Below are 20,358 nucleotides of genomic sequence, written 5' to 3' on the forward strand. Positions count from 1 at the left end.
AAGAAGTAAGTTCAAGTTATGAGTATATTTAACTTTTGTTTTGTCAAAATACTTATGCCGATCACTGTATGTACAATGTATTATGTAATTTGAAACTCGGACTTATGTACGTATGTAAGCTTTAGTTACTGTGTTAATATTGAACTACATTAACTACATTTAACTTACACACTACACTTAACTGAAAATATAAACGTAAAAAACGTAAACGTGGCAAAAAACAACTTTTTGAAATCGTGTCACGAACTTCGCTTTTTGAAATTAAAACTGACGAAAAATGCAGAGACGAGAAAAACCGCGCTTTTCCTTCTTTGTTCCCTTTTGTCTTTTTTAAAAGAACAGTAAAAAAAAAATAGATTGTTTAAAACCGACCATCGGCCACCTTCGGGAGTTATTTGCTTTGCTTTCCCCAGCAAAATAATCCTGGATGCTTCATATTTATTGGGGTGCTTTTCTGTTCTGCCTCTAGTGTTTGTGTGCTATTTCCATAACAATTTTAATAACAATTTCATGAGCTGTGAAATGCCACTACAGTAAAACAATAACACTGTGGACGGTAGTCCACGTATTGACGAATCGCACTAGGAGAGTGTGTGAAGGCTACAACTATATATAGCCGCAGAATTGACAAGGAAGAACGCTATAGTCGATTACCTCGACTATCAGATACCCGTTACTCAGCTAAAGGGACAAAAGAAAAATGGAGCTATGCAAGCAGCAAAGCGAGATTGTAATGCGCCACTTACCCGCCATCTTAATAAATGGTAATGTGGACCGCCGACAGATTTTTAGCGTTATGGGCGTTAGAGTGGGCGTGGCAAACTTATTTTTTAGTCAATCGATGTATTGACGAGACCAATACATTTTAGTTAACAATTTTTTTCTAGCATAAAAACCACCACAGTTTTGGGCGGTTTGTGGGCGTTGGAGTGGGCGTTGCACCCTGCTGAAAGAAACTTGCGCTGCGTAAAAAGCTCAGAAATCTACACACCAATTTCCATATTCTTTCCTTAAGAAATGAAGCCCTGGACGTAGGAGTTATGTTTGATACCAAATTTACTTTCATTTATCACATAAATTACATAATTCCAAAGGCATACGCTATGTATGGGTTTGTAAAACGAAATTCCACGCAATTTAAAGATCCGTACACGAAACTAAGCCTATTTTCTTCGTTCATTAGGTCCAGAGTGGAATATGCTTCGTTTGTCTGGAGTCCGACTGGTACTACACACATCAATCGTATTGAGCGTGCTCAAAAAAAATTCCTACCTTTTGCCATTCTTTCTCTAAACTTTAATGACCCGGTTCCCTCTTACTCTGGGAAATGTCGTCTTGTGCACCTTTCTTCCCTACAAGATCGTAGAACAACTAGCCCACTAGTGTTTATTTGTGACCCGCTGTGCTCCAAAATGACTGCCCTGCATTGCTGAGTAGCATAAGCTTTTCCGTACCTGGTAGGTCTTTAAGGTCATTTGAACCTTTTTTTATTCCGGCCTATAGAGCAAACTATGCTTTTAATGAGCCTTTGTGTAGAGCCTTGTTCTACTGGAACAAACTTCCATCTCACATGCGGCTGGGCTCATGCACCCCCAGAGAATTATTTAAGAAAACCCTTTAAAATTACCTTTCGTCCCTTAGTATTTAGTTTAGTAATAGACAAGTAGCCAGTTAAGGTACCAACTGTTGGCGAAATAAATAAATAAATTAAATTGGAAATCCCAACTTTCTAACTTTTGTAGTTTACGAGATCTCAGCGTTCATCCGGACGGACGGACAGGCGGACATGGCTAGATCGACTCGGCCAGTGATCCTGATCAAGAATATACAGGGGTGGTCAAAAGTATTTTCACAAAAAAAGTTAGATATACTCATAATTTGAACTTACATCTTGTTAACTTTGGCATCAATGGAAAGGTAATTTAAATGCCGTTTGAATGATGCAATACATTTCTTAACCCATTCAGTACTTATTGAAAAGGACGAATTTGTGTGAATATGTCCTTTTTAAACTTTTTTCCTCGGCTTGAAAACTTAAATTTTTTGATGCAAAAAGTTTCTTCAAACAAAAATAATAGTAACTGCAAACAAAATTTTTCAAAAATCATTTTGCTTATATTTTTTAAGATTTTTTGAAGGTGACAATGTCGGAAAAAATTTGTATGAAAAAGAGAAAAATATGGCTCAAATGCAAGTTTCTAAGCATTTTCAAAAAATCATAAAAAATATAAGCAAAATGATTTTTGAAAAATTCTTTTTGCAGTTACTATTATTTTGTTTGAAGAAACTTTTTGCATCAAAAAATTTAAGTTTTCAAGTCGAGGAAAAAAGTTCAAAAAGGACATTTTCACACAAATTCGTCCTTTTCAATAAGTACTGAATGGGTTAAGAAATGTATTGTATCACTCAAACGGCATTTAAATTACCTTTCCATTGATGCCAAAGTTAACAAGATGTAAGTTCAAATTATGAGTACATTTAACTTTTTTTTTGTGAAAATACTTTTGACCTCCCTTGTATATACTTTAGGGGTCGGAAACGCTTCCTTCTACCTATTACATACTTTCCGTCGAATCAAGTTTACTTTAGTAGTAGTACTAGCATACTATACTCGTAGAGTAAGAGTAACGGGTATAAAAATCTGCAGTGGTGGTCCGAATATAACGAGTGATACACAAATCGATCGTCACGACCCCTTACCTCGTTAGAATGTGCTTTTGTTTATTATATTGCATAATAAACGTGGTAATTGAGTAGTGGATTCAAACTTGAATGGAAGTGAAACAATGAAAATATCATCTTCAGTTTCACTTGCCGGCAAAACCTGTAATCAATTCGCAACGATTTATAGCTCTGCTAAACTGTCAAAACTCGATCCATTTCAATCTCATTTGACGCAGCATTAACATTGACCTTAATGAAGAAACGTAACTGGATGTGGTTTCGGTTCGCTCTCTCTTCATCTTTTTATCGAGGGAGCGAAGTGGTAAATTAACAGATGCGAGTGACAGATCTCTTTCATAATACCCCGACTCACATTTTGAAGTTCGTGGCGAATGCCAGATAACGGATGTTGAAAAAAGAGTAGCTTAGTCTGCGCAACACACTGAGAGCCGAAAAATAACAATGTCGTGATATGTGTTTGCTTTTATATGGGTTATCCACTCCTCGAACAAACTTGGATAAAGGGAAGATTTTTCTTTTTGATGTACACACTTACGTGGAATGGGTTTCGGATCTTAAATAGTTAAAGCTAATTTTACGACCACTTCTGCAGCCGAAAAATGCCAGGACAGAAGGTGATTAAGTAGTTATGCACTCTAGCCATGAACCAATTCAGTTCTGATTTCGCAAAACTAGTAACTAGTTAGTAACTAGTTATTATTAACAGGACTTTGTCTTTCGCAGTCAGCCAGACAGCCCAATTTCAATTCAATGTCCGTTTGCTCAGAAGGCAACGAAGCGTCTTACGATAAGTTTTAGCTGCCACCCCACCTGCATCACATCATTGTCCGACGCAGCAGCCATCTTCAAGCTACAACAAAGTAATCTAGCCATCTTCTAGTCAACAGAGTGATGCCTTGTCTGAACATGCTCTAGTATGGAAGGTGTTTGCATGTAGTTGGATTGATTAAAGGGGCATAAGCGAGGGGAGGTTAAATCATCGCCAGCACGTGTCTATTACGCCAGTAAACGTTTATTAGACGTCATAAGGGCCCTGCCAGGGGTTTGGTCCGATCCGTGGCTCCTTGTAGAGGCTGCTAGCCATTTGAACGTTTTTATAGACACGCTCCTGGCCTGGTCGAGTTGGCTCGGTGTGCTTCACCCATTTATATGCATGCATGACTTTCATAAATATGCAACATGATTTAATTATACACAAGACAAGTCGACGACAGGCATTCCGTTGGAGCTCATAGGAGCAGCTAAGTCGTTCAGGCAGAACGAGAAGCGCAAAAATCATGATACCTCCTCTGGATTCACCATCTTCCACAACGAATACTAGCCGATCTAGTATTAAAGTATTAAAGCAAAACAAGTTCGGATATGCAAGGTGTCAATCTTATAGTAGATTTAAACATTAAATTAAATTACTTACATTTATTGTTAAAGTTTGATGCACCCACAATGTTCATGCTAGGAAAAAATTTTAACTGAAATTTATTAGTCTCGTCAATACCTATCCAAAAACCGTCTAAGCCTTTGGCGCCCACAATTTTCATGCTAGAAAAAAAATTGTAACTGAAATGTATTAGTCTCGTCAAAACCTATTGATAGACCCAAGTTTGCCACGCCCACATAACCATATATTGAGATCGCGGGTAGGTGGCGCATTTCAATATCACTTTGCTGCTGGCATATCTCCATTCCCTTTTTGTCCCTTTAGCTGAGTAACGGGTATCTGATAGTCGACTATAGCGTTCTTTCTTGTTTTAATCTTGGCATGCCCATGTTAATCGATTTTGTCTAATAATATGAAAAACAATATTTGAGACTATAATTTGTCTACGCCTCAACATGGTTTTTGGCCTTTTTTGGCCATGGCTAATGAAACGGCGATGGCAAGATGCATGTATGATCTTAGTCGAAACATATTTGTCTCGTTCTAGTTAGTAACTTGAGCGCACTGTGCATGGGCATAGGCACATTAGAGTTAAAATTGGATTAAATGGTGAGTCAATCGGTCAACTGTGTAGGAGGAGCTTGCTCCAATTCATTGGCCGTATAGTTAGTTGGCCTATAGACGAGGCCGGGTAGACTGATTGACACTTGTTTGCCCTAGAGCCTTTGGCTGGGCCTTTTGGACTAGTTTCCTCGAGCCGTTTCCATTCACTTGAGGCAGTTGGGCCACACGATTAGCGTTGCCAGTTCGAATTGATTCCAGCAACGGTTTGGCCTCGTCAACCGCTGTCGTGGTCGCTCTGTATTCCCCATTCTAGAGGTGCCATTATTAAAATGCATTCAAGCAGGTCATGGCGGTTTTCGCAGACATTGTTTGTGCAGTCTGTTAGCGGATACCTTTGAAAGGGGTTGGTGCGGTTCGGTTTAGTTCCTAACACGTCACGAGTATGAGTAAGCGAAGGTGTGAACTGTTCAGCTTGGCGATGATATTGCATTGCCTGATATTTGCATTTCCTAATTTCTGTCCAATCAGTTTCCCGAATGGTCCTAACAGTTTTAAAATATTACCTGTTGTATACCAGAAATCTTCTTCACAAGGTCCGTCCCGCCTTTTATTTTAAACCAAACCATAAACGTGTTTATGAAAAATAAATGAGAAATACTATAAAATAAACTGCATCAAAATATTCCTTCAATGCAAAAGAAATTGAGCTGGCTTTAATTTGCCCAAAGTCAGCTTTACCTTAAGCCCTATGTCAAAGAAACAAAATCTTGAAACTTTTTTTGTTTTTTATATTCTTTATCAGGATCTCTCGCCGAGTCGAAATACAAATGTCCGTGTGTCCGTTCGCCCTTATGATCGCTAAGATCTCGAAAAGTATAAAAGCTAACTTGAACCGTATAAAATTTAGTAAGTACTTGCGTGGCTTGCCTGCTAAAATATACTTACGCTGCGCAAGAATATCTAAAATCTACATGTTAAGACCCAACTTTCTAGCTGTTATAGTTTCGAAATATCAGCGTTTTTGAGGAAGATTTTTGAAGGTTGTGGGCGGCTTGTGAGAATTATATTCGCAAAATTGTTTTGGGTCAGTTGATAGGTATTGATGAAAGCAATACATTTCAGTTTTATTCTATCATTTAAACTGTAGGAATCAATGTTTTGGGCGGTTTGTAATTCACACTCTAACGTCCACAAACCGCCCAGAATGGTGGCGATCACATTTTTATTGATTAAAATTTAAAATACATATTGTTTTATTCAGCTTGTACCTACCGGCAGGACAACATTTTTTAAAAACGGACCGATGCTTAATAAGTAATGACCATACGCCCGTATCTAGCCAGAACATCGATAATGACGTCACAGTCAGTAGATAAGACCATAAGACCATAAGATTTTACGTCTTATGGTCTTATCTACTGACTGTGACGTCATTATCGATGTTCTGGCTAGATACGGGCGTATGGTCATTACTTATTAAATGTTAACATCGAAGCTTTTCGCCTCTTCTCGAAGGTATATTTATTTTGAAGTTGTATAACGGCATCTGAAAGACCATATCGATCTCTCTTTTTTTTCATCTAGTGAAATGTAGTAAAATTTTTATAAAATGGATATGAAATTTAAACTAAAAATTAAATGGTTCAAGGATAAGGCCAATAAATTACAAACAATTAAAAAAACCGTTAATCTGTTTCAAATTTCAAATAATATAAAACTAGCGCGGCACACACCACTGATGCCAGCGCCACGGCACCTAGCGGTCGGTAGCGGTACTACTGACCATGAAAAACCCTGATTAACTAAGTTACTCATAACTTTCAAAATAATGATACGATTGGTACGATTTTCTGCATTTAGATGGGTATTGATCAATAAAATCCATTTCAGTTTTCACTAAGAGTCTTCAAAAATGTGGAAGCCAGAAAGACTTTTGCGTCATGGGCGTTTGTGGGCGTTAAAGTGGGCGTGGGTCTTGGCTTAAACAAACTTGCGATGCGCAGGAATCTTAGCTGAGCCCCAACATTGTAGCTTTTATAGTTTCTAAGATCTGAGCGTTCATACGGACAGACGGTCAGACGGACATGGCTCGACTTGGCTGTCTTATACTTTCCGCCGAATCTAATATACCTTTTTAAACCCGTTACTCGTAGTGTAAAAGGGTATACTAGACTCGTCGGAAAGTATGTAACAGGCAGAAGGAAGCGTTTCCGACCCCATAAAGTATGTATATTCTTGATCAGGATCACTAGCCGAGTCGATCTAGCCATGTCCGTCTGTCCGTCTGTCCGGATGAACGCTGAGATCTCGGAAACTATGAGAGCTAGGCTATTGACATTTGGCGTGCAGATTCCTGAGCTTCTTACGCAGCGCAAGTTTGTTTCAGTAGAGTGCCACGCCCACTTTTACGCCCACAAACCGCCCACAAACTTCAAAAAATCGTTAATATGAACGTGGATATCTCGGAAACTATCTAGGATAGAGAATTGGGATCTCAGATTTGGATTCCGTAGCCTTGTGCGCAGCGCAAGTTTGTTAAGCAAATATGCCACGCCCACTCTAACGCCCCCAAGCCGCCCAATTCTGTGGCGCCCACAATCTTCATGCTAGATACAAAATTTTAACTAAACTGTATTGGTCTCGTCAATACCTATCGATTGACCCAAAAAAAAATTTGCCACGCCCACTCTAACGCCCATAACTCTTAAATCTGTCTACCGCCGATAGGTGGCGCATTTCAATCTCGCTTTGCTGCTTGCATATCTCCATTTCCCTTTGGTAACTTTAGCTGAGTAACGGGTATCTGACAGTCGAGGTACTCGACTATAGCGTTCTTCCTTGTTATTATACGAGTAACGGGTATACTAGTTTAAGTTGGTTGAAAACTCAGTCCAAGTCAGCGCAACGACGTTTTTGGCAAAACATGTTAATCGCGTCTAAAGTTTCAGGTACCCTTTTGTCTTCCTAAGGGAGCAAGTTGTAGTGTTTTATATATATTTGAAATTTATTTTTATATTACTGAGCAAACATGTATCAAAAATGTACCAAATTATGTAAATATTAAAAAAAAAAGAAGGAAAAGTGCTTGTCTATGTACCCTCCTAAACGAAATATAAAAAAAATGAAAATCCAACAATTTTTGGCAGAAATATAGTAAATATCGCAATGCCCGTTACCGTTGTTCACCGATGTATTACACCGATACAATAATTGGTGGATTATATTCAAATCACACCTAATAATATACAAAAAGGTTAAATGAAATAAAAAATTTCTAAGTTGTATGAGTTTTTTCAAGCAACAATTGATTTCCGTCACTTCAGCTTGGCAATGCAGCTACTCTTAACTTTGCAGCCGCACTCGACAATTGACCGTTGTGAGCCACAACTGGCTGGCGAAGCATCTGTCTATTTTTAAAACCAAACCAAGCCAAGCCGATTCAAGTTAAAGCAATTGGAGCCACGTAAAATTGTTGGTTGGCGCCAATCGCACTGGGACATGATGATTAAAAGAGCACACATTGAAATGCATTGAATAATAACAATGTGGCTACTCAAATGGAGTTTACATCTTGGCTCTGATATGCGAGCTGCTGGACGTGGGACTCATTTAATTGAGGCAGTCTGCTGTCCGGACAGGATTGCCTACGCAGCATACATCACAGAAAAACTTGCTGCACAAATTCCAAATCACTGCGGACAACGAGGAGCTGGAAAAGCAACCAGTTCGGTGCATCTAAAAATAAATATAGCAAGGCATGTCTTGGCTGGGCGTTGTCTGGTCCGGATGGAGCAATAGATTTGGTTTTCATGGATAAATCATGTTTTAATGCTAGGCTTGTGAGCGGGGTAATTCCAATACCTATTTATCCGGATTTATTTGTCCGGTGCGATGGAAGACCAGCATGTTATCAAGTTCCAGATACGTATAATGTAGTCACTTTTCTAGAAAAATAGTTTATGGCTAGGTCTCTAAGGGCAGGTTTCTCGAGTCCCTGCCAAGTCCCTGATAGCTATTTGTCCGAAAAACTTAAAGACCAGATAAAGTTGTCGTAAAGGAAATCGGTTTTCTCGACGCCTTTAATTTATCTGAACGAGAAACAATTACATAGTGCTGTTAATCACAAATTTAAGCTGTTAAGGGAAAACACAGGACTTGCTTTGATTATTGCATCAACTTTTTAGGCTTTGTTTATGTTTATTATATAATTTTATCTTAGTAAGCTTTGTGAAAATAGCTATCATTTTATCGAGTCGAAAAAGACTTAACAGGGAGTCTGAGTCCCTGTCAAAGTTAGCTCTCGCATTGAGGCTCGAGAAAGCCAAAATCGCTTAGCAGGGACTTTTTCTGTTCGAGAAATGTTAGCCGGCACTCGAGAAACCGTTTTTTCTAAGTTCTGACACGCGAGAAAACGTTTTTAGGTGGCTAATGCTAAAATAAAAATTGTTAATAATTTACATGAGGAAATAAAAACGCAGTCTGCCATGGTTCTGTTGTAATCGAATTTCAATGTTAATAATAAATAAAGTAGCCTTTTCTATGATAATGAGTGTTTTGCTTATTTAGGGTACTCATCAATTGCGTTGCAAACGTTTGAAGAGTAAAAGTGTGAGCAGTTCCAACAACAATTTCCATACAAAATAGTTTTCAAGGCCTACAACACCCCAGCCTATGTATACAAATCTGTTGTACTTGTGTAGAAATAGGGGGTTAATAATGGGTAGGAATTTGATCCAAAATACTAAAAATATACAGCAAATTTGGGTTTAAATTCATGGTAATGACAGTGAAAGGAAAGAAACAAATTTGAATTTTAAATGCAAAAGAAAAAAATTTGTCTTCTATAAAGCAAAATCATTGAGCAACAATTTCAATGGAAGACAAGAAAGGAAGTTAACTTCGTCAAGCCGAAGTTTCTATACCCTTGCAGTTATAATTATTACATTTAATTCAAAATTTTTAAAAGTACAACAAATGATAATCCCAATAGTGTACGATGATATGTCAAAAAACACCGAAGCTATAATTGGTTTCATATTATTTTCCCACCAATTTTCCGATCGTTCCTATGGCAGCTATATAATATAGTCGTTCGATTTTGATAAAATTAAATTCGAAATTCAGAACTAATTAAAAAATGTTATTTCCAAGCGAAGGAGGTTATATGCTAAAAAACACCGAAACTATAATTTGTTTCATATTATTTTCCCACCAATTTTCCGATCGTTCCTATGGCAGCTACATAATTCCGGGAATTCACCAAATTCCTACCGAAACATTGTGACCATATTAAAAAGTATCGCCTCCATATTAAATGTTATGTTTATATTGATTTAAATCGATACTAAAAAAAAAATATCTTCACACCTATTATATTGTCCATGAGTGTATATGGTATAGTCGTCCGATTTTGATAAAATTTTATTCGAAATTCAAAACTAATTAAAAAATGTCATTTCCAAGCGCATAGGAGGTTATATGTTAAAAAACACCAAAGATATAATTTTTTTCCGATTATTCGTATGGGAGCTATAAGATATAGTTGTCCGATCCGGCTGGTTCCGACTTATATACTACCTGCAAAAGATATAAGACTTTTGGGAAAGTTTCAGCCCGATAGCTTTAAAACTGAGAGACTAGTTTGCGTAGAAACGGACGGACAGACGGGCATGGCTAGATCGACTCGTCCTTAATGGCTTTTTATTACTTGTCAAAATAATAAGCATTCTAAATAATGTGACAAAAATGTGTAATTGTTTTTGTAGCAGGCCAGGCCCCACAGCCGCGAATTAAATATCGTCGATAGACCGCGATTACTTAAGAAATCGCGTGACCATCGATGACCAACTTTTCAAAGCGAGTCTGAAGAAATCGCGGTTGTTGACTTACAGGAGCCAACAGTAGTCCATGGACCGCGATCTATGAAAAAGTCGTGATTGCAGACAAATTGAATCTATGTAAAGCATTAAATAATACACTATCTAATTCTTATGGTTTTTTTTTATTTAATCATCAACATTTTTCCGCACCTCCATATCATATCGGGAATCAAAGAAATCAACTAATTACTTTCAAGATCTGCATCGGCTAAATCCTAAATAAACATATATTTAAGAGAATATATTTGACGTATGTTTAAAAAAAACTAAAGATTCGTAAAAGTAAAAATGAATAAAAATCGTCCAAAATAAATTGGGCATAGATTTAAAAAAAAATCGAGCGATTTTTATAATAAATTATATGCCTAGTTTTTACATACATCAAATCATTTTATCTTTGGATTGTATAAATTGGCCATCGCTGTGAAGATGCCGTGAATTAATGTGGTGTGGGATTTGTGTTTCTTCAGGAAGGAAACTCCGGAAAGCAACGTTGCAGGACTGGCACAGACATTTTTTAGTTGCTTTACAAAAATTCAAAAGCCTACATGATTTTTATAAAAAATCTTTGAAAAGCCAATATATTTTGTGAAAAGGCTACTTTATTTTTACAGCAAAACACGTAACTTTGAAATTCGATTACAAGAGAACCATGGCAGACCGCGCCTTCATTTCTTCATGTAAATTCTTAAGAATTCGTCGAGGATAATATTTTCGCGAATTTTGGGGGTGAGGACCGTAAACTAGAGTATTACCGTAAAATCTATGAGATTAGAGAGAACGCAAAAAAGAAAAGGCAGAACCAAATATCACTGTTTGGAAGATCACTTCATCCAAATCGGGAAGCTGAACCCTAAATGTAAATAAATTCTTTATAGCTGAAATGGCAAATATGATTTTTTTCCCCCCTTCCTCGAGGTCTAATTGCGTCACTCGATTTAAGCGTTGTAATCACAAGTGTTTTTTTTAAGTGCCTGTGAGAGAAACATTCAAGCACGTCCCAACATCAAGTTAACGTTAATAATCTTTTATATTCTATGGGACATTTACCGTTAATTTATTGGCCAACGAAGTAGTTCAGTTCAGAAGAGTTTTTGAATATTCCCTATTCTGAAGTGGAACATTATAGAATAAGAAATGTACAATTGCTTTAAATTGTAATTCAAAACAAGGAAGAACGCTATAGTCGAGTACCTCGACTATCAGATACCCGTTACTCAGCTAAAGGGAGCAAAGGAAAATGGAGATATGCAAGCAGCAAATGCGCCACCTACCGGCGGTAGACAGATTTAAGCGTTGTGGGCGTTAGAGTGGGCGTGGCAAAGTTTTTTTTAAATCAATCGATAGGTATTGACGAGACCAATACATTTCAGTTTAAATTTTTTATCTACCATGAAAATTGTGGGCGCCACAGACTTGGGCGGTTTGTGGGCGTTGGAGTGGGCGTGGCATATTCGCGTAATAAACTTGCGCTGCGCTCAAGCCTACGGAATCTAAATCTGAAATCTCGTTTCTCAATCTTTGATATTTTCCGAGATATCCGCGTTCATAATTACGATTTTTTGAAGTTTGTGGGCGGTTTGTGGGCGTTAAAGTGGGCGTGGCAAACTTTTTTTAGGTCAGTCGGTAGGTATTGATGAGAACAATACATTTCAGTTAAAATTTTTGTTCTAGCATCAAAACTGTAGGAGCCACAGTTTTGGGCGGTTTGTGGGCGTTAGAGTGGGCGTGGCACTCTTTTGAAACAAACTTGCGCTGCGCAGGAATCTCAGGAATCTGCATGCCTAATCCCAGTATTGTAACTCTTATAGTTTCCAAGATCTCAGCGTTCATACGGACAGACGGACAGACGGACAGACGGACAGACGGACAGACGGACAGACGGACAGACGGACAGACGGACAGACGGACATGGCTAGATCGACTCGGCTAGTGATCCTGATCAAGAATATATATACTTTATGGGGTCGGAAACGCTTCCTTCTGCCTGTTACATACTTTCCGACGAATCTAGTATACCCTTTTACTCTACGAGTAACGGGTATAATTATTGTGTAAAGAAATCGTGGTTGAAATTATATCGATTTTTGCGATCACCAGTCCGGACTTCCACCAAAATAGATATCTAAATCCCTCTCCTTATTAACCTTACACATTCATATCTTTATAGCAAGATTTAAATTGACAAGTTAAATTTTCGCTAGTGCATTATTTAAATAAAAACATATAAATAGACTCAAATAACTCCCAGTATTGGTAGTTTTTGAGTATCAGAAATGTTATTTTAAAACGCTAAAATAGCTTTCGACGAGGAGTAGGGCAGGTGAACGAGGGACGTTCGGCTGTAGTTGAAGGCTAAACTTACGATTTTTCATTTAAAAATTCACCGCGCGTAAATTCTGAAAGTCGACGCGATTTGCCTTTCTTGGCTATCGTTGTTTTTTTGAAGGACTTTGTTGTGGTCGCGCTCTGATCGACTGAACTTGAGTTTGCACACGTATGAAAGTAGGGAGCGGAGCAAGCGGTTGGCAGCGAGCGGGATTTCTCATTGGCGGTCAGCGAAAGTTCCTCGGCATCGTGTTGGCAGGTACACTTCAACGCAGTTTGGTTTGACCAGCGACGAAGAGGCTGCCGGCTGGGCATCGCCGACACCATTTGAAGGCAATTATCCAGCGAGTGCTTCTTGGCTAAAGGTATTTGCTGACGCTGGTGGAGGCAGCGGTGCTGCTTAAGGCTGCGACGGGGACGCGGGGGAGAGGGCGAGGGCTCATTCGAAATTGCCACCGACAGGGAGATGGCGTCCAGCGAGCTGGACTTGGTCAATGCATTGCGAGGGCACAGATCTGCCTCGCTGCCACTATCCGCTTGTGGGTCCTGAGAATGCTTCTTTTCAAGCATTCGTTGTTGGGCGATAATGCGGGTATACAGCTCCTCAGAGTCCAGTGGCAGCAGCAGGTTGGTGACCCCGATCCGCCTCTTGGCCTGTGTGCGCTTCTGTTTGGCCTCCTGCTTGACAGCCGTATTATGGGGATCCTCCCCAGCGTTTCGACTGTAGCTAAGGATGTGGGACAGCCGTCGCATTTTGTGTGGCTTGCTGGGCTTCGCAACACACCGATCCGGGGCACTAGACTCCAGCTGTTCCGTCGGTGGCGTCTGGGCAGGCTCCTCTACCTGGCTAACCACGAAGCGCGTTGTTTTGGCCAATGCTGGCTTGGAATCTGCCTTACTATTGCCAAGACTAGCATCAAGTTTCTCGCCCTGCAGGATGTCGTAGATCGTTCCATATTTGTAAGGACCGAACGTGGATACTTTGATCGGATCCAGGCATTCCAGAGTACCATGCTGAAGCTGTTTCTCACGCTCCCGTTTCTGGACGATATCGTATATAACGTCCGCCGAGGATCGCTGGCCCTCTGAGGTGGAGCTAAGGCTTTTGCGCTGCCACCGGTCGCCACATTGTGAGGACTTCCGGTGCAGAATCTCATAGATGGTGCCGTAAGTCATGTACTTATCGTACTTCTGGTATATATCATTCTTGCGCTGAATAATATCATAGATAGTGCCGTACACTAGCTTGTCGTAGATCTTAAAGTTGCGCCTATAATGGGACCCCAAACTGTCATTGCTGTTGCTCCTGTAGGGCGGCAGTTTGCTGCTGACCGCCAGGTGCTTATCTTGCGGTAACACATTTAGATCCCGGGAGAAGTTCTCTTTGTCAGTCTTTTCTTCTTTTGTAAAGTGCCGGCGCGGCAGAAAGTAGCTGGCGAAGCTTTTACGTTGCCGCGAGTTCTGGCGCTTTAACGACGAGGTGGCTATTTCTGCTGCAGTTCTCAATGCGACCACAGACTCCAAGGCGAGTGGTGGGGCGTCTTGGCATTCCAGTGGCTCGATTTCGTTAACAAGACGTTTAAATTCCTCGTACGAAGTGCGACGCTTATGCGCCTTTGCTCGCTCCTTAGCCGCAAATTGATGATCGAGAATTTGCGATAGAAAATCCGAATTTTTTCGAAGCGCCTGTGTGGTGGTGTTGCTGACTAAAGGTACTGCTGCTGTGGTTTTTGTTGCTGTTAGATGGCCATCGGCAGCAGCAGCTTTTTCACCATCACAGTCACTATCACCGGTATCCATTTCATCGGCACTGGCGGGAAACTCGTTTGCGCAATCCGGTTTGCCTCTCACACCCCGGATGCCTGTGGTTTCTTGTTCTGAAATGGAAGAAAGTGGCATCACGGTGTTGCTAGCTGGTGTTGCGTCATCCGCTGCTGTTGCCACCAGCGGTGGCATGGACGTTAAAATGGATGCTTCCACGGGTTCAACAAACATGGCTTTGAACTCCTCGTAGGATTTTCGGCGGTTCCGCGACTGCGTTAGACACTCCTTATAGTTGCGTCTCTCCATTTGCTCGCCGCTTGACGACAAAGTTGCTGCTTCTCCCAAAGGCGCTGCTGTCGGTGCTGCTGCTGCCAAGGCATCCAATTTGTTCTGCATCTCCATAAACCCAGAGTCCATGGAGCTGAGGGTGCTTGTGGAATCAAAGCTGGTTTTGCGGCTCGAGTTGTTGCTTCCAGGGGAACTGGGCTTGTTCGGAGTGGCTGGCGGGGTATCTAGCAGGGCCAACAAATTGTCCTCTTCATTGGGGGCGCATAGCAGGTCTATAGCAGTTCCAGACTTCTGGCCTACAGCCTCAACCTCAGCATCCACCTGCGTCTGGTCGTCGTCAAAGCTGATCAGATCGCGCCCGTCTGCGGGGTGTGGCGACGACTCCTCGGGCACCACGGACAGCATGGTTGTTGCGGATTTCTCAGTCTTGTCACCGCTCGCCAAATCACGATTTTTGTTTGCCACAGCGTATGGGGCCAGAGATGTTGCCGACAGTGTTTTCAATGTTTTTGTCACCGATCTAGATCGCGCCGGTGTCGGCTGGCTGAGTTTGGAATTCGAAATCGGATTCGAGCTTAAACTCGGAATCGGAATTATTGACACCTCGCCGCCCACAGAGCACTCTGCCGGACAAGCGATTGTCATTGCTCCTGTTGCTTTAGTGGCTGGCATATAAGTGCTACGATTATGAAAGATTTTAACACTGTGCATGGGTAGTTTGTGATGACGATGGGTGCGATTACGTGCGATGCCCATAGAGACGGTGCAATGTTGCCTATGTCGCTGCTGTCGCCGGGTGTACTTGCTGGCAATGCTGTTGACAGGATCCACTTGTAGCTGCCATGTAGCTGGGACGTTGACCGGTTCGTAGTCGTTGCTTCTGCCACTGACACAGCCACTGGCACTGCCACTTCCACTGCTGCAGGTCCTCAAAATGCGTAGCAAGCGCCGCCCTGTACAAGTAGGTCCAGTCCGTTGCGCGTTCATGCACTTGGCGCAGCATAGGAACTCGTACAGAACTTCCCCTGACGCTCCGGCCTTAGCCACTGCTGCATTCGCTTTCGCGTCCCCATTGGCTTCGAGCGTGGGCAAATACTTCGGCTCCAGCAGGAACTCTAGTTGGGCGGCAGCAGCTGCAATCGCCTGTCCTGACACTCCTCCGCCTCCGGTCAATGTACCTCCTCCGTGTCTGGAGCCTTCCGCCTTGCTCACGGGCATAAGGATGTATGTGTTCTTGGAACTCTTCGGTTGAGCCAGTGGATCAAGCTCACCGGTACTAATCGAGCTGCAAGACTCTTGCTCTACGATTGAGCTCTCGATGCTAAGACCGCTGTCTAGAAGAGTGAAGGTGCCGTCCGAGGGCAGGATGAGACGGCCTTCGGCGGCGGCGTTAACCAGCTCACGGAGGGCGTGGACCTGCTTCTCAGTCACATTTCCCTGCAGCTGGATTCCGTGCAAGGCGAAGGCTGTGGGCTTGTTGTTCACCGAATTGGGATCGGTGCACCAAACTACGGGCATGGCCGTCATAATGGCACCTCGTATTGATAAGTGTAGTAAGCGGCTGTGGGAAGAGAAAACGTTTCAGTACTAGAAAACTGGGAAAGATTTGGTTGCCTTGGGGATTTCTCTACTGTTTCTATGCTCCACTGATTGCTTGATCTTGCTTGATCTGAGAGATCATTGGCGGATCTTCATTGAGCGACCAAAAATATATATGTAAATTACGAAGATTTCCGACTTCGACTTTGTCCTCGTTTTAGAAACTGTTCTTAAAAGTGGTGGGATAATTTTAACACCCTTTGTCGCCATAAAAATATTTTAAAAGGTCAAAATATTTTAAAAAAGAACAGATTTTTTTTAATCTTCCGATCTAAGACAACTTATACTTACTAAAATGTTTTCATTTAGCCTGCTTCAGCAAAATATCTAAGCTACTCGCATACATAGGAATATTCTTTTGCACCGTGCCCAATGAGTACATTTTGAAAAGTTAGCGTTATTTGTTTTAAATTGTTAAGTCTCCCGTTACTATACTAAAAGATTCGTCCAACCCTATGAAGTATATGGGCATTTCCACGGGTCGCGAACGTACGTTCCTACGCACTTAGTGCAAATAAAAAAAAGAAAATAAACGTTTTCTGAAACTTTTATTTGCTTTCGATAGCATTTGGTTAGCTCTTTGCTTAGTGTAAATGATGGGGTTTATTGAGCTATCATTTTCATAATATTGGCAAAAACATGAGGTCGCGAACGTACGCAAAATGGAAGTGTACTTGGGCTTAATGTGGTAAAACACAAGAATCTGAGAATTGGGACGTAATATTCTAAAGCAAAAACTTTACTATCGAGTCTGTCCCGAGGAAATATCTCCATTTCTTTTTTATACCCGTTACTCGTAGACTAAAAGGGTATACTAGATTCGTCGGAAAGTATGTAACAGGCAGAAGGAAGCGTTTCCGACCCCATAAAGTATATATATTCTTGATCAGGATCACTAGCCGAGTCGATCTGTCCGTATGAACGCTGAGATCTCGGAAACTATAAAAGCTACAATACTGGGATTAGGCATGCAGATTCCTGAGATTCCTAAGCAGCTCAAGTTTATTTCAAAAGAGTGCCACTCCCACTCTAACGCCCACAAACCGCCCAAAACTGTGGCTCCTACAGTTTTGATACTAGAATAAAAATTTTAACTGAAATGTATTGTTCTCATTTTTTGTCACGCCCACTTTAACGCCCAAAAACCGCCCACAAACTTCAAAAAATCGTAAATATGAACGCGGATATCTCGAAAAATATCAAAGATAGAGAAACGGGATTTCAGATTTAGATTCCGTAGGCTTGAGCGCAGCGCAAGTTTGTTACGCGAATATGCCACGAATATGGCCAAGCCTGTGACGCCCACAATTTTCGTGCTCCATTTTTCTTTGGTCTCTTTAGCTGAGTAACGGGTATCTGATAGTCGAGGTACTCGACTATAGCGTTCTTACTTGTTTTTTTATTGAATTAAGTATTAGCAGTTAATTTAAAATTTTTTCGCTCTCTTTTGATTTTTATCTTCGTGTTAGTTTGGAATAAAGAGATTTGGAAACATATCATATGATTTCCTTGCGAAATAGTTAAACACGAAAATGCCTTTAAAAGTAGCTAAAAGTGAAAAAGTAATTTTTTTCAGCTTTCCGGGAAATTTCTTCAACAAAACCAATAAATTATGCTATGGTTCCACTGTATTATGAAAATATGGACATTTATTTATGAAAATACACAAAAAAAATACGATGCTTATATATATTAGCCAAGTCCGTCTGTCTTCTGTCTGTCCGTAACCTGCAAGCATTTTTTATCGCGAAAGGCACTATTTAGTGACTTTGATACTTATCGACATGAGAAATTTATTATTAGCCATTTCTAAAAGAAACAGAAACAAAAATGGTTTTTTCTCAGTAAAAATAAAAATAAACTTGAAGGCATTTCCCCTTATAATCCAACAAGTGGATAAACTTTGGATGCTGGGTTTCTCCTAGGGTTGTGAAAATATATATAAAATATCGTATCGATGATATATCATTTTGTAAAAAAAAATTTTGATATTAAACACCCAAAACAAAGTATTTTTGTTGCCCAACATTACAAATTATGTTTACATGTTATTTCTATTGTACTTTTTGAAAACTCTGAAAAGAAAACTAGATTACAAAGTGTGGCCAACCACTTGCTTATATCGTATTTTATATGTATATTTTTTTTTAAATTTAATTTGGCTGCACTTTATTATTTAGCTGTCTAGGGATACATTGGCTCTTAAACTAAATGAATTCCTAAGATATTGCGATTCCCACCATCGGAATACGTTATGAAAATGTAATCTGTTTTGTAATTTTGTAATTTACATTTTATGCTTTCCGGAGTCATTTTAATATTTGAAATGAGTACACTATTTGTGATTTCAAATATGAAATCACAAATGTATACTGTTCATTTTGCACATCGTTTCAGATCAATTTATCCAATTAGGAAATTTTAAAAACATATTTTCAAAAATATCGATATATCAAAAAACATCGATAAATTTAAATTTTCATATATTTTTCACATCCCTAGTTTCTCCCAGCTACACGCAAATAAATGTCGACAGTTAGCTTGCCCGTACATAACTTAAAATAATTGCACAGCTTCACTCTAAACCAGGGGTCGGCAGCGGCCTATCTAGTGAGCATAGGAAAGTGTTCTGCCCATCCTCTGCTCGCTCACGTATAACGTAGATGTTCGTATGACTTCGGCATGAGTCTTCGGGTCTTTTTTTTCTCAGCTTCGGCGTGTTTTTTTGCTGCTGCGGCAGAGAATTTCAGTGCAAAACAGAGAAACGTCAGGCGACAGAGCGCTGCGCGCCAACTTCGTGTTTTTTACACTTACACTAATGCAAGGCAAACTGTGACCCTGCAAGCAAAAGGGCGATATTTCTATCGCCTGTCGTCCAGAAGTCACTTCTTAGTAACTTCTGCGCGATAGAAACGCGATAGAACACATTTTACAAAAACAAAATATACATATATCGCGTAGAAGTCACTTCTAAGTCACTTCTGGACGATAGAAAGACGATAGTACACATTTTACAAAAACAAAAAGGGTCGGGATCGCGAAGAAGTAACTTCTGAGACACTTCTGCGCGATAGAAAGGCGATATTACAGATTTTACAAAAACAAAATATACATGTATCGCGAAGAAGTAACTTCTGAGTCACTTCTGGACGATAGAAAGGCGATAGTACACATTTTACAAAAACAAAAAGGGTCGGGATCGCGAAGAAGTAACTTCTGAGACACTTCTGCGCGATAGAAAGACGATAGTAGTGAGTAAAACACGCGATAAAAAGAGGTCGCGGTAATTTTCCGTTACCCCTCTTTTCTGAAAATTCTTTGGGTCTTCCTTTTGACCCAAGCCGTTATTTTTCGCCCGAGCGTCATTTCGTTGCGTGATTTGTCTGTGGACAGTGCGGTTTTGTATCAAATTTGTGCGTTTTATAAATATAGCTTTGTTTTTTTCTAAATGTGTTTAATTGCTTAACATATTTAAATGTACCCCCAACAAAGCGTGCGAAATTACGTGCTTATCGTGAGCTGTACGATTATTCAAACCTTTTTACGGACAAGCTAGCTGTGGACATTACTTGGTGTGTAACTGCGGAGAAACCCAGCATCCAACGATTCTCAACATATTTCATTGTAAAAGGTAATGTATTCTACTTTATTTTTGCTTTGACTGTACAAAAAACAATTTTTGTTTCTGTCTCTTTTAGAAATGGTTATTAATAAATTTCTTATGTCGACGGAGCTGGACCTAAATAACATTGTTCAGCAAAATTTCCTACATGCCAGGGACCGTGTATACAAGTGGACAAAGCACGTTAACAAAAAATAAATGAAAAATATTAAAAATAAAAAAAAATATGTTTGTATTCAAGATTTTCCAAT

General features: G+C 40.1%; 1 protein-coding gene across 4 annotated transcripts in view; it reads right to left on the bottom strand.

The window, feature by feature from the left end:
• LOC119559373 (tyrosine-protein kinase Src42A) overlaps positions 1 to 20,358 on the bottom strand; it is a 79,159-nt gene that overhangs the window by 5,713 nt on the left and 53,088 nt on the right. For 2 of the 4 annotated variants that reach the window (XM_037872413.1, XM_037872414.1), the window contains exon 2: positions 12,872 to 16,447. The exons of the other annotated variants lie outside the window; for them this stretch is intronic. In XM_037872413.1, coding sequence (XP_037728341.1) covers positions 12,872 to 16,413 — 3,542 coding nt within the window. In that variant the 5' untranslated portion in view covers positions 16,414 to 16,447. The remainder of the gene's footprint in view (positions 1 to 12,871; positions 16,448 to 20,358) is intronic. 4 annotated transcript variants of the gene reach the window in all.

Source organism: Drosophila subpulchrella, unplaced genomic scaffold (genome assembly GCF_014743375.2).
Source record: "Drosophila subpulchrella strain 33 F10 #4 breed RU33 unplaced genomic scaffold, RU_Dsub_v1.1 Primary Assembly Seq24, whole genome shotgun sequence".
Lineage (NCBI taxonomy): Eukaryota > Metazoa > Arthropoda > Insecta > Diptera > Drosophilidae > Drosophila > Drosophila subpulchrella.